This window comes from Crassostrea angulata, chromosome 3 (assembly GCF_025612915.1).
Source record: "Crassostrea angulata isolate pt1a10 chromosome 3, ASM2561291v2, whole genome shotgun sequence".
In the NCBI taxonomy this organism is placed as follows: Eukaryota; Metazoa; Mollusca; class Bivalvia; order Ostreida; family Ostreidae; genus Magallana; species Magallana angulata.
In genome coordinates this window covers 39,215,727-39,234,790 of record NC_069113.1, presented here as the reverse complement: position 1 = coordinate 39,234,790, position 19,064 = coordinate 39,215,727, and the positions used below count along the sequence as shown (strand labels likewise).

General features: G+C 33.0%; 2 protein-coding genes across 4 annotated transcripts; one reads left to right on the top strand and one right to left on the bottom strand.

The window, feature by feature from the left end:
• The first annotated feature begins 52 nt into the window (after positions 1–52).
• On the top strand, positions 53–13,549 carry LOC128175515 (centrosomal protein CCDC61-like). Of its 3 annotated transcripts, none has more exons than XM_052841204.1 (16): positions 53–226; positions 617–776; positions 4,863–4,945; positions 5,938–6,104; positions 6,541–6,646; positions 6,900–6,946; positions 7,134–7,350; positions 7,972–8,051; positions 8,344–8,618; positions 8,728–8,806; positions 9,078–9,151; positions 9,503–9,532; positions 9,999–10,147; positions 10,756–10,802; positions 11,222–11,301; positions 12,911–13,549. In XM_052841204.1, exons 2-16 carry the CDS (start codon positions 620–622, stop codon positions 13,006–13,008), a joined length of 1,689 nt encoding a protein of 562 aa, XP_052697164.1. In that variant the 5' UTR covers positions 53–226; positions 617–619; the 3' UTR covers positions 13,009–13,549. The 3 variants fall into 3 exon arrangements, with proteins under 3 accessions (XP_052697164.1, XP_052697165.1, XP_052697163.1); XM_052841205.1 differs by having other exon boundaries at positions 6,897–6,946; positions 9,120–9,151; XM_052841203.1 differs by having other exon boundaries at positions 6,897–6,946.
• Positions 13,550–13,842: 293 nt separating this feature from the next.
• LOC128175516 (uncharacterized) lies at positions 13,843–17,806 on the bottom strand. The gene is made up of 2 exons (XM_052841206.1): positions 17,316–17,806; positions 13,843–14,669 (listed from the first exon to the last, which is right to left on the bottom strand). Exons 1-2 carry the CDS (start codon positions 17,455–17,457, stop codon positions 14,335–14,337), a joined length of 477 nt encoding a protein of 158 aa, XP_052697166.1. The 5' UTR covers positions 17,458–17,806; the 3' UTR covers positions 13,843–14,334.
• Between the last annotated feature and the right edge of the window lie 1,258 nt (positions 17,807–19,064).

The window sequence follows — 19,064 nt, the reverse complement described above, 5'->3', positions numbered from 1 at the left end:
TCATGATTTATTTCGGATTATTAGGTTTAGATATTATATCCGTCGTCGACAAATGACGTCACACAACAATATGGCTCTCGGGGTTTATTCAAAGAGTTGATGAAACATATAAACAGCGTTATACGTCATGGAGAGGATTGTTGCATTGTAAAACAGACCAGTTTATTTACCGTTAATATTATCCTAGCGTTTTGATCAATTGCTGACAAAAACTCATCCAAATTAGGTAAGCAAAATAGATATCGAATGAATAAAAACATGTTCAGACTAGCATAATAAAACTAAAACGTTCTGGTTTTCCGGATCTTTTAGAGATTTTTTTTTATCAAAATAACCTACGTTATGTTGGAAGTCCTAAGTTTATTTATTGTCTTACTGACAAAAGCGCAGATTATTAAAAATAAAAGACTTTGTTAGAAATAAAACGGGGTTGAAATTGTTTACCACTACCATTTACTTTTTTCACTAAGCATTGCAAACAAGGAACACAATTAAGCAGGTCTTAAACCATATGCCAATCACACATTTGTGTTCTGAATTCCTGTAATCTTTATTAAGATAACAATTATTTACATTCTGCAATCAATTTACGCCATTCTTCATTTCTTTTGCACAGAACATGGAGGTACCTGATGAAACAACACTGTCTACCTCATATGTTTTTCGAGGCATAGAATATATCATCACCATGATTATTCAAGGAGGAAATTCATTAACAGTTGAAGTAGAGGATCGCTTGACAGCAGATCAATGGAGAGCTCAGTTTGATTCAGCATGTAAGACGCATGTTAGATAGAATGTTCTATCGTTAAAATGACAGGTGTCTTACGGACCCGGTTTAACGCTAGAATTTGTCCCATATACTCGCTTCGTAGCAAATTAAAAAAATATATTGAGCTGTATCTCGCCTAAATTTTCTTATGATTAGTATCAAATACCTGCATTGTTGCTCTTTTATAATCCCATTTTACCACATTCACTGTTTTTGCAACAAAATCACTGTGACTTTTAACATCACGTTTGAAAATTCGCTGTTTACGGTCGCCATGTTAATGATAAAACCTGAGACATTTCGAGTCTGATTTCTGACAAAATGGCAGGCAAATTTAAACATGTATATTAACAAAATGCCTTGGTTGGACCTATTAATTGGATAATTTTGTGGATTTAAATACCTATGCATGTTCAAAAAGGATTGTAGTGTGTAAAAATGTGTTTTTCCCCTGCTGATTATTTTTAACAGACTTAAAATCGACGCGAAGCAGATCCGCTTTGCGGCTGCTAATTCGCAAGTATATGGGACGAATTCTTACTTTGACCTGAGCATAGCCTGGTCACGGAAAGATTATTCTTTCTAGACACATGTAAGCCCACTTAAGAGCGTGTCTACGAGAAAAACATGCAAATATGGAAAAAATCTGCGGCAGCAAGTCTCAAGAATGAACAGAATTTTATCATAGATTTAAAGGATACCCATCTAGAGTCAGATATATGATGTTTGTTTTTGCACTGGATGTTTCTATTTATAGTAACGGCCAGTATTGCATTCTGGTTAATTAGCCTCTAAAATCCAGAAAAGTTAAGAGAAAAATTGTCAAATTCAGTAATTAATTACAAAATGTATAAACAATGTTTGAAAAAAATAAGACTATATTCTTAAAGAGGAAGTTCAAACCTTTAATCGTTGCATATTTTTTTTCATATATCTATTTACATCATGACGTCCCAAGGGTGTAAATGTTGGCAGGATGCCAGGAAATGATAATTATACATTTTTGTCAATTTTTCAGAAAGAATTTCTCAGAAAATGGCACATTATTTTTTGAAATTTTGTGTTAAAAAGAAACTGTTTGATGTATTGTTACAAATATATAAAATCCATCTTTGGACTCTCAAGGACTAAAAAGTAATAAATTAACAAAAACATCCCATTTTCAAATAAAATTTTGGTTATTGAAATTTTATTTTACAAGCGATTTTAATCCACTGAAGTCAATATTTGTAATTAAACATGAAAAAACCCACCCTATTTTGCTTTTAATTAAAAAAAAATTAGTGGATATCATTGTTTCTCATAGATTTCTCATTTATTACATTTGCATTTCATTACTACTGTTAGAATTGTCTCCCCTGTTGCGCTCTTGTGTAGAAAAGGTAAACTAGTCAGAATGTTGACAAAGCTATACAAGTTCAAGTTCAGGCTACATGTGTAAGTATTGAGAAATGCTGTGAGTGTTGTTAATATATGTTATGATATTGAATGATTTTAATTGCACAAAAATTGCCCCATCAGCTTGTTAGTGTCATTCACTATATCACATATTGAAGTTTGATGGAGACTTGTATTTTAATCAAAATATACAAACTTGTGATAGAAGTACAATTAAAATAGATGAAGGGGAAATTTTCCAAGATAATCTCATTCACAGATTATCATATTTTACTCGAAAAAATCCACAAAAACGAGAACTGATTTCTTACAAATATTTAATTTATAATGGGGTATGTTGAAATTAGATAGAATGATATATCGTTAAAATGACAGATGTCCTACGGACCCGGTTTGACCTGAGCGTAGCCTGGTCACGCTAAGATTATTCTTTCTATGTTGAAATAATTCGGAATTCGCTAGAAATGCCTCGTGCAATTTTTCATCGTTATCATCGGAGTCTGTTGCAATAGAAATCACATTTTTATACGTGTACATTTCACTGGCCATCTAAAACTACCTTTTAGATGTTAAGGTTAGACTTCATGGAATCTTGAAATGACGGGGAGGGGGCCAGGGTTTTTTAAGTTCTTGAGAATGTAACACAGTAAGTACATCTGAAATTAATAGAGAGGTCTACTCCCTCCCTCTCTATTAGCAGTTGATCTCCTCTTGGAAAAAATTAAAGTTTGTACCTTTTTTTAAAATTAAAATATAGTTGTAAAGGAAAAAATGAGGTGTTAGGTTACCCTTTCCCCCGGGGATCTCAACCTGCGAAAACCACATATGAATATAAACATAAACTACCGGTATAAAAAAGTTATCCCAAATATTAATAGACATCATAACTTGTTTTTGTGGGATTGTTATTTGGGATGTTATTTAATTATAACCCATCATAAGAAGACCTGGTCCTAGAGTTATGAAGCAGTCTAATAAAAAAGTCAAAATTTTTACACTCTCTTATTGTCTTGTGATTAAAAAAATTGAAAAAATGAAATGCTAATAAAATGTGTCTCTATATTATATTACGCTGATATTCTGCTGATATTTACTAATTTTAAGCATAATTTATGATGTATCATATTTTTTATTAACATTTTTTCAGGCTTGATATCGGGTCCCTCTACCCCTCAAACAATAAAAGTTCAATCCTTTATACTGTCGGACAAAAATAATTACCAAATCTACCTTATTCTATGATCATTTAAAGTGATGGACATTCATTGGCAATTGATACCACACCACTTCCACATTTTTAAAAATATTTTGTTAAATTCAACAAAGATATGTTTAATCTTTTTTTTTTTTGCTTGTTTTGGGGTTTTTGTTTGTTTGTTTTTTTTGGGGGGGGGGGGCTTTGAAATTTGGTCCTACTTCCTGAATTAAAAAATCACTAGTTCAAGTACAAAAAATGAAAAGATCAATACATAATACATGCAGAGAGAGAGAGAGAGAGAGAGAGAGAGAGAGAGAGAGAGAGAGAGAGGGGGGGAGAGATTGTCAATCTGTGGTAAACAATATGTAAAATTACACACCAAAAGAGCCCGGCTTTAAGTATTTCAGTACTTTGAATTTTGTAGTTTTGCCCCTGTAATTATTCATTCGTGTATCTAATGGGCACTCTGCTTGTCTTAATGTGTAGCACTGGCAAATAAGTCCACTTCATCTTACATGTATATTCAAATTCCCATTTTCCCATGATTTCTCGTGTTTTAATGACATTGATTTAAAAAAAAAACCTGAAACGTGTTGAAGCAATCCTTCAGTTCAGTAAAATATTGTTTGGCTCGCGAATATGTCTGGTTTTTCCCCCATAATATACATGTTACAATGTAAAGCTAATGCCAAACTACAGATTCTGGAGAGTTTTAAAAGTAGAAAAATGTCCAACTTTAAGACAATATATTTGCAATATTATTGAGAGTCCAAAGACAAATTTTTGATATATTGTAAAGATAAATGTCCTTTTATAACTAGAAACAAATTTAGTGAATTTAAAGTGCCATTTTCTGACTTTTAAGCATTTAAAAAATGTATATTTTCACAATTTTACAAAAAGTTGGAAACATGCCAGATTCGTGACCTATCTGCACTTAACAGAAAGAATATATGGGAATTCTCACAAAATGAATAACACGAGTGTACCTTGTTAGTGTTAACTCTAAATGACTTTTTGAATTCATATTTAAACTAAACTCAGAATTCTTAACAATAATTTGGTGAATTATACAAAATTTTATTCTTAAAAGGGTCAAAATGCTATTTTTAGTAACAGTGCTGCAGAACCAAGTTTAGACTGACCACATCAAAAAAAAAATTTATGGCAAACTAATTCATATAGATGCACACTGTTGCACACAAAATATGACGTTGATCAGAGAACCTTGCTCCCACCACCTTTTGCATGGTTTTCTCGTAGACATGCTCTTAAAAAACAAATTCAACTGTTTCGTTTAAGATCCTAATTTTTTACAATTACGAAATAAAAAGGTTTACTTTCAACCTTTATGTTTCTTTTTAATTTGTTTTTTCTTTCCTTTTACTTAACTTGTGATTATTGAAATCACTTTCCTATGGTTAATTAAATAAGAACATATTTCTGTGGAAAAGATAATGAAATGAGCAAACATTTTTCCTTCTTTTTTAACAGATATTGAAGACCTGACTCACAAGACAGGAAACTTCAAACAATTCCATATATTTACTAGTATGTTGGAATCTGCAATCACACAGGTTAGACTTCAGAGTGAATTCTACTAAAGACATTTGATAAAATATACACATACCAACAAATATCTCATTTCTTTTACATAAAATCTAATAAAATATTTTTTTAAAAATTCGGATAGATGACCAGGGAGCTACAGTTCCTTAAGTGTAATAAAGTTGCAATTTACTGTGGAATCATTAGATTTCATGGTGGCTCAATTTTCGTGGAATTCGTGGTTACCTCTCATCCACGAAATAACATCCTCCACGAATTGTTAATTAGGGTAATAAAGTCATGTTTCCTTTTGTAGATATATGAGAATACACGAAATTACGTCCCCACGAATCTGTAAAATTTAAGCCATCCACGAAAATTGGCCCCCACGAAATTTAATGATTTCACAGTATGGTACACAAAAAGTTGCTCTAGTTTTTGACTGATGAATTTTATGTCCAAACACATTTTGTACAAATATTCGATTCCAAAAAATTCTTAGACATATATTACTACAGATGTTGTCACTTTTCTTGCATCTGATTTTCTTGAAAACACAATCACCAGCCCCGTATAGTGAAGTAGTGTAGTTTGGTTACATGTATAAAAAAAAAAAAAAAGTGGCTCTCGAACTGCGCGTAAATTAAACATACATTATTTTGACAATTGGTCAGTTAGGGTGTTTTAGAGAAAGTGTGAGGCAAGTAAAGTGACAACATCAGTCGTAAATTTTCTGAAGAATTTTATAATAATGGTACTAATTATTTTTACAAAATCTGTGTGGAAATAGGATTAATAAGTCCAAATCTAGCACAATTTTTGTTCCTCATAAAGGTTTATAAAATGTATGGAACTGTAGCTCCCAAAAGGTCCAATCAAATATTTGTTTGACTGGAAGCAACAGACCTCAGCTAATGAAATATATGCCATTAAGTAATCTTGCAGTGTAAAGAATAAAAAGAGATGGCATCATTACATGAAATACATATATTTATTTTAACAGAGTATATTATTTTAACAGAGTAGTGACAGTGTATCCTTGGATCTTCTGACCTTTGCTGATTTAGAATCCCTCCGTCAGAGAAAAGTTGGAACTGCTGCAGCAAAAACCAGTATCCCTGCCAATAGAACTGTGTCATTGAATTCCAAGAGATATCTTATTCTGACTTACACTGTGGAATTTGATAGGTGATAATAAAGTTTGAGAAAGTTTACTGTGGAATCATCATTGTTCGTGGAGGACCAATGTTGGTGCGTTCGTGGGTAGCCCTTGCCCACAAATTTACATCCCCATGAATGTACACACATCCATTTGTTTAATATTCATCAAAATTATCCCTACTACACTACAAACAAAATTACGTCCCCACGAACCAGGAAAATTTTGGCTAACCATGAACATTGACCCCCATGAATTTAAATGATTCCACAGTAGTATTACAAGTAGTTTGGTCAAAGTCTTTAGACTTTAAAGAGTAAGTAATGTGGCAAATTACAAAGAGAAAATAAGAAAACAATCTTAAATATTATCATTCCAATTTCAGATGAGAGCAGAACTTTTTTTCATTACCCTAATTATGAAGACTATTGTTTTTAATTGTGATATACATCTATTTGTTTTTAGGATCCACTATCCCTTACCTCTTCCATACATGGGAAAACCTGATCCCAGGGCATTACAAGAAACTATACGTCAACTGAGGGAGGAACTTAAAACTCTCAGACATCAGGTTTTTACTTCTACTGTTTTTGTTTTTTAAGGGAAAAGTTCATTTATCTTTTGGTTGTAATGACTATGCTCTGTGATTTTCTGGGATATTGATGCTTGCAAATTCTTATACATATGGTAATTTTTCAAAACAAAAACAGCCAAAGATATTATTTATGTACGACATCAAAACTGAAATAAAATTAAAAGTCAGATAGACAGTGTGTATGTTTTAAGGAAGTGTTATTAATTACTGTTAACTTTTTTATCAGCAGGGTGGCTCAGATTTTAGGATAAAAGAAGTTGAAAAACTACAAAAAGAGTAAGAAATCTTAATCATTATTTTAGTTACATGTACATCATAAATTTCTGTCATGCTATATGTGTACCAAATACATATTTGTATTGATGATAAACTTAATGTCTGTGTACATGAAGTTTTATTTCTAGAATTCTGATATTTAAAAATGATAGTAGGAAGCATACACTTAGTCAAATACTCCTTACAGAAACAAAGCCTTACTAAAAGAGAAAGAAGAAATCGAAGAGGAATTTTTAAGGTTTAGAAGAGAGATGAAGAACACCTCCACAGGAAGTGCTGTAAAAGAAATCAGAATGTTGAAATCAGTGACAAAGAACCTGGAGGAGGAACTGATGAAGGAGAAGACGAGGCACCAAAGATCCACCAGCAAGAGGAGTCAGGAATACAGAGATCTACTGGAGGAGGTAGGGCACAGAGATAAGGAACAGGGCTAGATAGATACTTTGGTTTCATTAATATTCAAGGGAATCGATTTTCATGCATTTAATGAAGATAACAATTTCAAGGATGCGTAAATTAGTGGCCTATGACAATATCAATTAATTCAAAATATTAGTAGAAATTGCATTTCAATGAACATTTTATTCAGTGGAACAACTTAACAACAAAGTCCAATAAAATTGGTATTCAACAAATATTGACAAAACCACTGTCACCTGCTTGACAAAGTTCTGCTGATGTGCTTTATAAATACTTCACATTTACTTTATGGGTAGGTCACATTTGCGTGACCAGAGGCCTGTTCAGGAGAGTGGGTACTTGTAAGTGCTTGCTAAATTTTCATATCGGTCCAATGCAAATGTTATCAAGAGCTTGTGAACACCTTCTTTGTTCTACATGCCTCAGGTTTATGCAGTACTGTTGATATACTTTATATATACCTCAAATTTACGTTATGTATAGATTACTTTTGTATTTTGTTCATTTTTCACTAACATTGGTTAAATAAATTATGAATGAGCAGAAACTCAATTGATATTGATCAAGTTGAAGAAATTAAGGTTTTATTAATTGTTTGATTTAAGGTGGAAGAATTACGAGCTTCAGAGAGGAATTTAAGAGTTCGAGTAAAAAGTCTCACCAATGAGTTGGCAGTTTACAAAAGGTAAGCCTTTGAAACAAGTTTGTATTTGTCTACAGCTATGGCCATATATGATAATGATACACAGCATAGAAGGCAGATTACTTGTATTTAATACAGAATAGATGTTGATATCAAAAGTGAGATGAAATTATCATAATCATTAACCATATAGAGTGTCTTAATTTTCTTGCTGAAAATATTACCTTGCCAATTTAGAATTTATTTAAAACATTATTTGAATTAGGTTAGAATTTATTTATATGATGTTTAACATGTGGATGTTTTAAGGCAATATATTGGGGTTCCTTCACAGGGATAGAGTTAGAACCTCGAGACCTTCAACTCGAGACAGGTGCAACACATCTAGAGATCGATCAGGGTCATTTACAAGAGAGAGATCTTTATCTCGAGACAGATCATGGTCCAGTGACCGCTTGTCAGCGAGAGAGAGGTCTTTGTCAAGAGATCGCCCTTCCTCAAGAGAGCGACCCTCCTCAGCCAATAATAGCCGTTTCAGTAACAGATCGTCGTCTTCCTATTCAAATCGTCACAACTACAAACCAAGGAGTCGGACACCATCACCTGCAGGTCAGCTATAAAGAGTAATTGTGGGAACAGTATCATGTTTACTAATTTTAAATGTAACAAGATATTCAGTACATAAAAATAGGAAAAAATAACCTAAAAAATTTTGTAGGAGCAAGAAATCCCAGGTTTGATCCCACAGCATACATCAAAGATAAAGAAAGAAAGAAAAAGGAGGCTTCAATGAAAAAGTAAGTTTGTATTTATGATATTTCCACAGTTGAAACTTAAGATAGAAAGTAAAAAGAACTTGTGTCAAAGTATGAGATGATTCAGCACTTAGGATGCATTGTTGACACTCTTTGAATCTATTGATTTTAACCTATACAAATACTGTCAAATGTTGATTGTATTGCAAGAAATCAAGCAATGTTTCCTTTATATTAAAAATATATACAATATTGTTATCAATAGATACATGTATATGTATTTGACTCATTTGATTTCAATTTGAATTCATAGACAGAGAAACATGAAATCTAACATATCAGGTGTTTCCAATAGATCAAAACCTTCCCCTCAACACATCTCAAGGTGTAAGTATTAGTTATTTCCTAATCTTATAAATATAATCTTGTTTGATCGAATGCAGGTTTTTTCACTCAGTTACCAATGAATCTATTAATTACAAATTATTCATATCTTTAATTGTGTGTGTTGCAAGTTCTTTTCCATAAAATAAGTGTTTTTGTAAAGTACGAAAGTTAGAATGCATTAAACCACAAAATAACAAAATATTAATATTGCATGTCATTGTGCTGTGGAGAAAAATTTGCTTAAGCATGTATAAAATAATAATAAATCAAATATGCTTTTACAAACAGAAATTGAATTTTTGTCTTTATACTTACCGGTATGTAAAATGAAACTTTTAATGAATTTTTCAGCTATACGAAACAGGACAAGAACATCATCATGTAAGTAAAGCAGAACATATTGATTATCACTGTAAAGTTCTTGTTCCTATTAATCTCAAAAAAGACATTTGAAATATGATTCATCCTTACTTTTGATATAAATCTAACTGTAATTTTTGAGTACAAAGTTAAACTGTTTATATAACGGGCACAGTTAACATAGATACAGCGAACATGCTTATAATGAACCCTTAATCATATATGTATACTGTGGAATCATTTAGATTCATGAGAGATGAATTTCATAATTAAAAAGAGTTGAAGTATACCCACTAAATCCTTGGGCCCCTCAAAAAGTCTAATGATTCCACAGTATTACCAGATAAGTAGAACAGAATTACATTTGTATGAATCTAAATTGTTTGTCTTTAGCACATCGCTATAGGTATGGTTTACTCTACATTTTAATCTGTCAGAGTTAAGCAGTATAAATAATGAGTACAATTGCATTTGTGTTGACCTGTAGTTGGGAGTGCGGGTGAACTTAGTGACGGTGGATTCTCCGACTCCTCCTACTCCAGACTCCGCGTCCTGAACAGGAACCCTCCGCGGAACCACCAAAGGAACGGCTCCGTTGACTCCTCCAAAGGCTCATACCTCTCTAGTCCAGACATTGTAAGGGCCATATAGTGTGAAATGTGCAGTGCTTCTTTTCAGTGTAGCAGCCTACATCTACCCCTTATTATTAATTTAAACTGAATTGATCAACTATTTCTTCTGTGGATGAAGGAGTCAACAAAAGATGTTGACAGACTTCTGCTTCAGAGATTGTACTGCATTAATGCAAAAGTTTTTTGTTCAGTCTTTGTGTTTATGGTCCCCTCCAATGAAAAAAGACTTTAATTTCTTTTAATTCATATTATCTTGCAAGATTTAATTTTGAAAATTTGAAAAAAGTTCTAATGCACAACAGATAACAGTAGCAAGTGGCAATGTATGTACATTTGTATATACCGGTATGTAGTTATTCACACAGTTTATGAAAATTCAGTTGAATGCAGATATAAATAGAACTTTTAAACTATTCTAATCAAAAATACTTTTTTGATTATCAATCTCACAAATACATGTTTGATATTTTATTATGATTACTCAATAAATCAACGAAATGAGATTCTGCAAAGTTAGCTAACAATATAGAAAAAACCCCAAAAAACAGAGAGTTTATTTTGGATGTATTAGTATAAAATGAATATTGACATTACATGTACATGTATTTGCAGCCTCAGAAGACTCGAAGTAGAACTGGTTCAGGAAGACAATCCAAAGTATATCCTTTATATCATATAATGAGGAAACAAAACCCAGTCCTTGAGAATGTTAGGATTTTAAACAATATGTACCCCAAAAAATACTCTCAGTCACGAGTCCACCTACATGTTGAAATATTATTTTGTCATGTGTGTTAAATGATGCATAAACAAGATAATTCACAAGTACCCTGTATTTAATTTTTTACACCCAAAGATTGTACTTTAAGCTTGGTTAAAAGTAAATACACTTAGTTTCTTAATTTTCATGTTTTCAAATGTTGTTAATGAATATAATAAAGTCATTATGACTATATTCAATCCAAGGAAATTAAATGCATTTACATATCATGCATTTTGTATGACATGGACAGGTTTTGTACACTTGTTTTGTTTAAATGGAGAACTCCAAAGAGTGTATTCCTTGACATATTAATACTCCTGTATCTAGTACTCCAGATAACGAGATCCGAACACGACGGAAAAGACCCTCACATAAAGAGAACATTCCGTTAAGTGGTAAGAGTGGTATGGATATTAACTCTGTAACAGAATCTATCTGATTTTACGTGTACATTAAATTTTATTAAGACATTAATATCTCTAATATCATGGATTTGTGAAAGTGATTTGGAAGTCCCAAATACTGTTTCTTTTTGTATTTTATATTTTACATGTACTGTAGAAGCACATATTTTCGTTGGGTTGAAATTCTAAACCAAAGACAATTTCATTGACATTTATTTTTTGTCATATCATAATACCTAAAATATGTCATGCATTAACTCTGTATCTTTTAATACTTGGGTTAAAAATCGTCATGAATTTTATTTCGTTGATTTATACTGCCAACAAAAAAAACGGAATTAAATCCTTAATTAGCAAATATTTGTGCTTCTACAGTATATCATCAATCCTTGGGTATCTCAGAAGTTTCTTTTTTCTTTTTTCAGTCTCATCCAGTTCAAGAAAAATAATTTGACTTAATATATGATAAATTTTAAATTTAAAGGAATTGGTTTGTGGTAAATTATTGTCCATGGATTTTTTGAAGACCACCTGCCCTCAATTTACATCTTGTATGCACAAGCATTCCATGTAATCTATTTATTTTGGTACTGGCGGGTAGTAATAAAGAAGACCATTACAGCTTCACAAACCAATTTATTTTTGTGGTGACCACAAACATTGCATGTTCCTATTTCATTTAAAAAGAAGCATTATTTATTTTCAATGTCTATTATAAATTGGACATGGTACCTGTAGGAGTAAGATTCAGTTTTAGAAGAGTTTTATCCCTTTAGCAATAACTGGTATTAGTGAGAGGAAGGGCAAATATTGATAGTTATATTTTGGATTTGTAGAACAAATACATTATGAACATTTGTTCACTGTATATTAATATATGAATTGATAAGTGATAAGTTTTCTATTACATGTAAAAAGTTAAACTAGAGATACTTGAGTGTTATTAAATAATCTTTACCTGCATTATACTTAGAAATAAGTAATATGGATACTTTAATATAACTGTACATTGTACTACAATGGGACTTGTAGATGCTCTACTGATTGTTATGATTGGTATTTTGTACAGTGAAAACACACTTGATCTTTAAAGCAAATATGGGCATTCATAAAGTATAATGAAACTTGCTGAGTTATTATAAACTTCCAGTTCAAGTGACATTCCTTAAACTGTGAAACTTTAGAGTTCTAGACATTTTTGTACTCTTCTAGAAAGTGAACAATCCATACAGGTAACTTTAAATACATAAACCTTTTTATGTACTTAAAGTATTTTAGTTTTTCTTAGGTTTGTGTTATCAATTCTGTTTATATCATGATTCATATAAGTTAAGATGTCCTCGTCTTGTGAGACACAATCTCTTGACAACATTCTGTTTTGTTTTTTAAACAACCCTAACAAATATTTACGTACCGGTACTAGCACTTCCACCTTCGATTATTAAGTACATGTGTACCAGTAACTATTTCATTTTGCCGTTCACCACTTGTTTACAAGCATTTCCATATTAATTACTAAGTACTCGGTAATATTTTTGGTTCTTCACCTTTTAATTGAATTTATAGCATATTGACATCTTTTCTTCTTTTTTTTGTCCAGGAGATGACAGTGATTCTTTTGACCGCTCAGCAGAGATTTCTGAAATTGATGCCAGACTGGCGCGACTCCAACAGATGATGAAGAACAGTATAGACTGAGATCAGTCGTGTGATAGTCCATATAGGCTAGCATAGACTGGGTACCAAGTTAATAGGAACCAGATTACTGTAATGTACTGTACAGGGAGTCAGTTGTCGCAACACTGCAAAGTCTCATTCCTGAACATAATCTTCAAAACACTGTGTGTTGTTTCTTCTCGATACATGTTCCATGTATAAGGAAAAAGATTTTCTTTATATGCAGTTTTACACTGGATGGAAAATTGGAAGAGAACTTGGATATGTATTGCAGTAACATTATCAGGGTTGACTATGGTACTTTTGAAATATCTCTTAAAGATTCAAACACATTGCATTTTTTCTAGAGCAGATTTCTAGGGAAGAATTATGGTAAGAGTAGATTTTTTATTTAGGATGATAGGACATTGTATGAGATTTGAATGGAGAGGTGCAAGTTGTTAAGTTTGTACTTTTAGTCTGTGTGTATTTATTTAGCTGTGTATTTGTTTCCAGTAAGGTGAGAGAAGATGGATCTATTATTTATACATTTATTGGGCACATATTAAAACTGATAAATCATTCATTGTGTTATTTGATATTACAAACATTCAGGAGTATACAAAAATTGATTAGCTTGTATTTTTCAAACAGCAACTGCTGTGCATTGTACATTTATAATGTCCTAGCTAGCTAATTCACACCCATTTAACATGTCAAACCTTGGTATGACTTCAGATTGCAAAATGGCGAATGAAAGACTCTCATTGAAATGAATTAAATGGTTAATATAATAAACTATTTATTAATGGCATGCATCCAAGAATGATAAATCAAAATTATTGTAGTACATACAAGAACAGTCAAAACACTTGCTTAATGGATTTGAAAGATTTATTTTTGTTAAAAACCCATTGAAAAATCAATAATAGTATAACAGAAATGTGAAAAAAATACAATAAATTGCCATTATATATGCACTAAAACAATGCATGAATAATTTAGTTACGTTAACGGTCGTCAGTAGAGTAGACCTGACTCGTGTTTTGATTTCCAATTATAGACAAAGTGTTCAGTTACATTGGAGTGTTTAACACGTACATGAACCATGCATATATAAACTGAGAAGTCAGATTTCAAGTGATTCGTGACAAATTGGAAAGTTTATAAAATTTTGAATAACACATCATTTCAAAAATCTCGATCCACATAGGACTGAAATTGTTTCCCGTCCTCTTGTACCGAAAAAACCTTGACGAGAGCGCCCGTTTATTATTTAAGTACTTGAGTACGCTTTGCCCAAGTTCGCTCGTTTCCTCAAACAGACGGTCAATAGTACTTAATTATATCTCTAGCTTTCCCTGTTCGTTACCGCTTTTTGCTGGCCGTCTTTTTAGAAATGGTTTCTACGTTTTTGGTTTTGGACTTTGGAGCAAACCTTCCAGCCGGACTTGGGGACTTTCCTGGACGTTTCTTGGTCACTTTCGTTGGAATATGATCCACATGTAGTCTATAATTTGGGAAAAGTTCCTCGAATTTCTCCAGCAGTGGTTTGTATTGGTAATTCTGGCTAGGGGTGGACCCCGAGTCCACAGAGGCGTTGTCCGACTGGAGTTCTTTTTGGACAAGGATGTAAGTCTCGTGTGACGTCAGATATTTATTGGCGTAATCATGCCTATGGTTGTCCAGTTCCTTTACAAGACCTGTTAATAAAGAGGCAGTGTCAAAGATGAGTACTACAAGTACCATATCCTATTGTCAAATTAGTTATTTTATATGTAAACATAAATATATTATTAACAAACATTTGGATATCACCTTATGTATTTCGATATTCTTATGTATACACATCACCAGTGATTATTCGGATATCATAAGGGCACATTTTGATATTACATGTTCGATTTTACATTTTGTGCATGTTTTATCATATGAATATTAATTTGGATATCATTAATCCATATCATTAAGATATTACCCGTTTAGAATGTAAAATTTGCTGATTACGGGCAGTAAAATATATAGAAATAGATGCACAACTGTCGCAATCGGTGGAGGGTGGAGGGGGGGGGGGGGGGTTGGACTGACAGGTTGAAGAGCAAATTCATGAAAATATACGTACTCGTCATTCAAATTCATTAAGCGAGGATCAACTGTAAATTAAATCATGTTCTGGCCTTTAACTGATAATCACGTGCTTTAAAGCTTCCATAAATCAGCTGTTTTTGGTGAATCAATGTAACTGATATAGTTCTGTAATCGTATCGGCAAGCGGCCCACTCGACCCAACAGGTTATCATGTTAGAGAGCTGTTTATTTGACAGATTTAAATGAAACTTGGCGTGATGATCAATGTGAATATCGAACAAGTGCTCAAATCTCTCCTTGGTCTCGTTAGAAACGAGACAATAAAAAAGTTCTGAACACACTAAAACCCACGCCGAGATGAACGAGGGGGCAACACAGTCGGGCGGAAAAAGTAAAACCTGCGAACATGTCGAGAGATAAGAATTGCAAAATATCGTTCCGTTAATTTCCTACAGGGCTAGATACGAACAACTCATTACCGAGGACAATCGAAATCAATTTGTTTTTACTCTGGTGATTTTTTTTTTCAATTAAAGAAATATCCACAAACCCTTTTATAGTGAATTGATTTTCTTCTGTCTTGAATTCTCAAATTATAATTGTCATTCAAAAATGACTTGAGGCCATATGGTTTCTAAATGACATCTTGTCAACATTTGTATTGTGTGTTGATATTTATAACAGTTATTCTGTACACAAATCTTGTAATTTAAGACAAAAATAAGATAATTTTTCTTTGAAAGAAATCCGTGTATACAAAGACATTTAAAATTATCTAACATTGCAATCGCGTTAGGGTATCGTTAAGACTTAAACAAATTCTAAAAAGAGACAAGTTTTAACAAATGTTTATAAGTTTTAGGTATAGAAAAATACGATTTCATCGGTGCCAATACCTCTCATTTTGTGTATTAAGCCAGACAATCGACCTTTATATAGAGCTAGTTACTTACATTAACAACAGAAAAACATCAACCCCCCGCTTGTTTAAAATAATCAATCAGACCAATGTTATCTACCATACAATCGGACAATTTTTTTATGTCAAAAATTAAAAGATCGGAGCGTTTGATGAGTATCAATACATTTGATAAAACCTGAATTGTTTGAAATGCCGCGCCTGAATTCATATGAATTTCATCGATTGACCCCCCCCCCCCACCCCCTCCCCCATTTACTTCTTTCCGTCCACCTGTGTTACGCGAGAAGCTTTATATTGTGATTTTATTGAATTCAGATAATTCTCTTGTCTACACATTAAGTAGTTATTGAGTTGTTCACTTTCATGCGCCATCTGATTTTACGTTGTACTAATTTGCCTATATCTGAGGATTCTCCCTTGTTTAACTTGCCGAACGCCTATGTTTGTTTTAGCCAGATTCAAAAATTGATCTACTTTTTCCCCAATTTTAATGTATCTGAGTCATATGTATTAAACTATAAAATCTCCTATCTAATATTTTGAACTATGTAGCTCTTTGTTAGGAACAATTGATCGTTAATCCAAACCTGTCTGAAATTGGCTTACGATTAAGCGCTGATCAAACAAACGCGGTTCTGACATTTCCCACTGTTGATAGGTCCCTTGTATATTTGGGGTATCGAGATTTAGTAACACTCGAAAATCCCAGAAACTTGCCGTAATATTCTGTAATTAAGATCTGGAATAAGACTCTCCCAAAAGATTACACAAAGTTACACTTAAATTACTCTTTCCTTGATTTAATACGAAGTGTAGATACGATTTAGAACATGAAAACTCAAAAATTGGCAATTCGATAATGGGAGAGGAACGTAGCCCCCCCCCCCCTCTCTCTCTCTCTCTCTCTGATACCGACATTACATAAATAACACAAATCGGCAAAATGTTTGTTGAACCTGTAAAATCATTTAACGGGACAAAAAAAGTAAAAGTTTTTGGCCTATTGACATGGAGTCGCTAAAATAACGAAAGTGAAAAGGGGAAACTGTTTGAATGGTACACAACACTCTACATTTAATTTCTTGAATAACGGTAGTCAGGAACTAATTCAAACCAAGTGAAGAATTAAAAGGGGGTGTCCTATTGAGTGGAATCAACAGACGAAAACGTGTCAGACGACTTACGAAAATATATGAGAGTATAACCAATTTTTCATGAAAACGCTTTTCAAAAGAGCTATTAGTTTTTAATTTCGAAGTCATAAAAAGGCCAATCCCTCCAATAGATTTTAAATTATAAAATATTTATCTAAAAAAAATTATTAAATTTGAATTTTCACCTGTTTCGTCGGACAGATCAACCGTTACGTTGGAGTTTCCGTATCCAGCTCGCCGCTTTATATTGGTCAGGAGGTTAACAACAGCACAGCTTGGGTTACACAGAAGAGTTTCATTATTTCCATATTTCACCAAAATAAACATATTGACTCGTGATTAATTTCGTCCGTCCTCTCACAATAAACTAATTTCAAAGTCCATGTTAGAAAAAAATATCACCAGTCGCAATTACACTCAAGCCTGCTGTTTCCTTCTGTGGTCTTGGACGGTTAAAAAACCCATTCACCTGGAGTACGGTCCTTTATAAACACAGTGCAGTAGTAACGACCAGGGTTTAAAACTATTGACTTGTATTATCAACAGGAATTCATCAGAAGTGCCCCAGAACACCTATTCTCTATTTATATAAATGCTCCACGGGAGTGAGAGAAAATGTCCATCTACCTCTGACTGTCTATGTATATTTATATATATGTATGTATGTAAGTGTGACTTTAAACCGATTCGAAGATTAAGGCAAGTCACAGGTAAAAACATGAACCCGTTAGGAATTCTTTTTAAAAGCCCCCGTGCCACCAAAGATAAAACCCTTCTATCAAAATTTTCTTTAGAATAAGTTTCAAATAATTGAAATTCAAAAGTGAACTGGGTTCGTTCATTCAGGGGCCTATTGACGTTAAACCAGTAAATATACTCCGTCTATGTCTCAGGTATTCAGAAATAAGGTGTGATTTACGGGAAGAGCATTTTTCATACCGTCCTGCAATATTCCTTTTTTCAAGTAGGCCTTCGAACATAGCGATTAGAACTAAATCAAACAAATCTTAGCCCCTAAAAGCCCGTACAGAGAGTGACATTCTGTGAATTTAATATAGGTATCGACAATCCTTCCTTAAGATGCCGTATATATTGAGCTAGTGCAAGGTTTGGCCCGAAATTTATATCCGGAGAAACGTGATCCTGCATTTTAACATAACCGTGCAGCGCACACTGCATCACCCTTATGAAGGAACTTCTGAAGGTATGGACCCCAGCCCCCCCCCCCAAAAAAAAACAAAAAAACAAAAACAAAACATAAAACTAAACGATGAATAAAAGCTACATATCTTGACCAAATATGATATTTCACCCGCAACTGCAGAAAAGTTCTAAACCCCAACAACAATCAAGGGCTTTACTTATCAGTGATCTTACATCTCAGCAAGGGATCATGGCTCTTCAATTCAGTATGGACCTTTTTGTACGAAGTATTGTGGTGGCGACCATTATACCCCCCCCTCCCCCGATCTTACAATTGACAATGCTATGAAGAATATGATTTTCTGTAAGAATTTGTTAGAAAATGATGCACCGATCTATTAAAAAGACGACAAAATAAAAACACCAATATTCAAAATATAGTAAACAAGAATTTGGATTTTTTACTACAGCAAGCCTACATTTCATTATAGCGAAATAAATGAGACAATGATTTACATGAACATTTTTTTTTAATAGTTTTTTTTTAGTCGCATAAGTATTGTCGTCGGACCAGTCCAACATGTTATTGACCGTGGGCCCACTTATTGAACTTTTTTCGCGAAAGTAAGTCTAAATTTATTTGGAAGTATGAAAATGACGGCCATGTTAATAAAAGCATGCCGTTGTTGCATATGCATAAACAGGATTGTTGAGATTTCCTCCAAGAATTATTCATGAAAACGAAATAACCTCTACGAGTTGGCCCACATTCAGTAAGCGCCCGAGAGTTG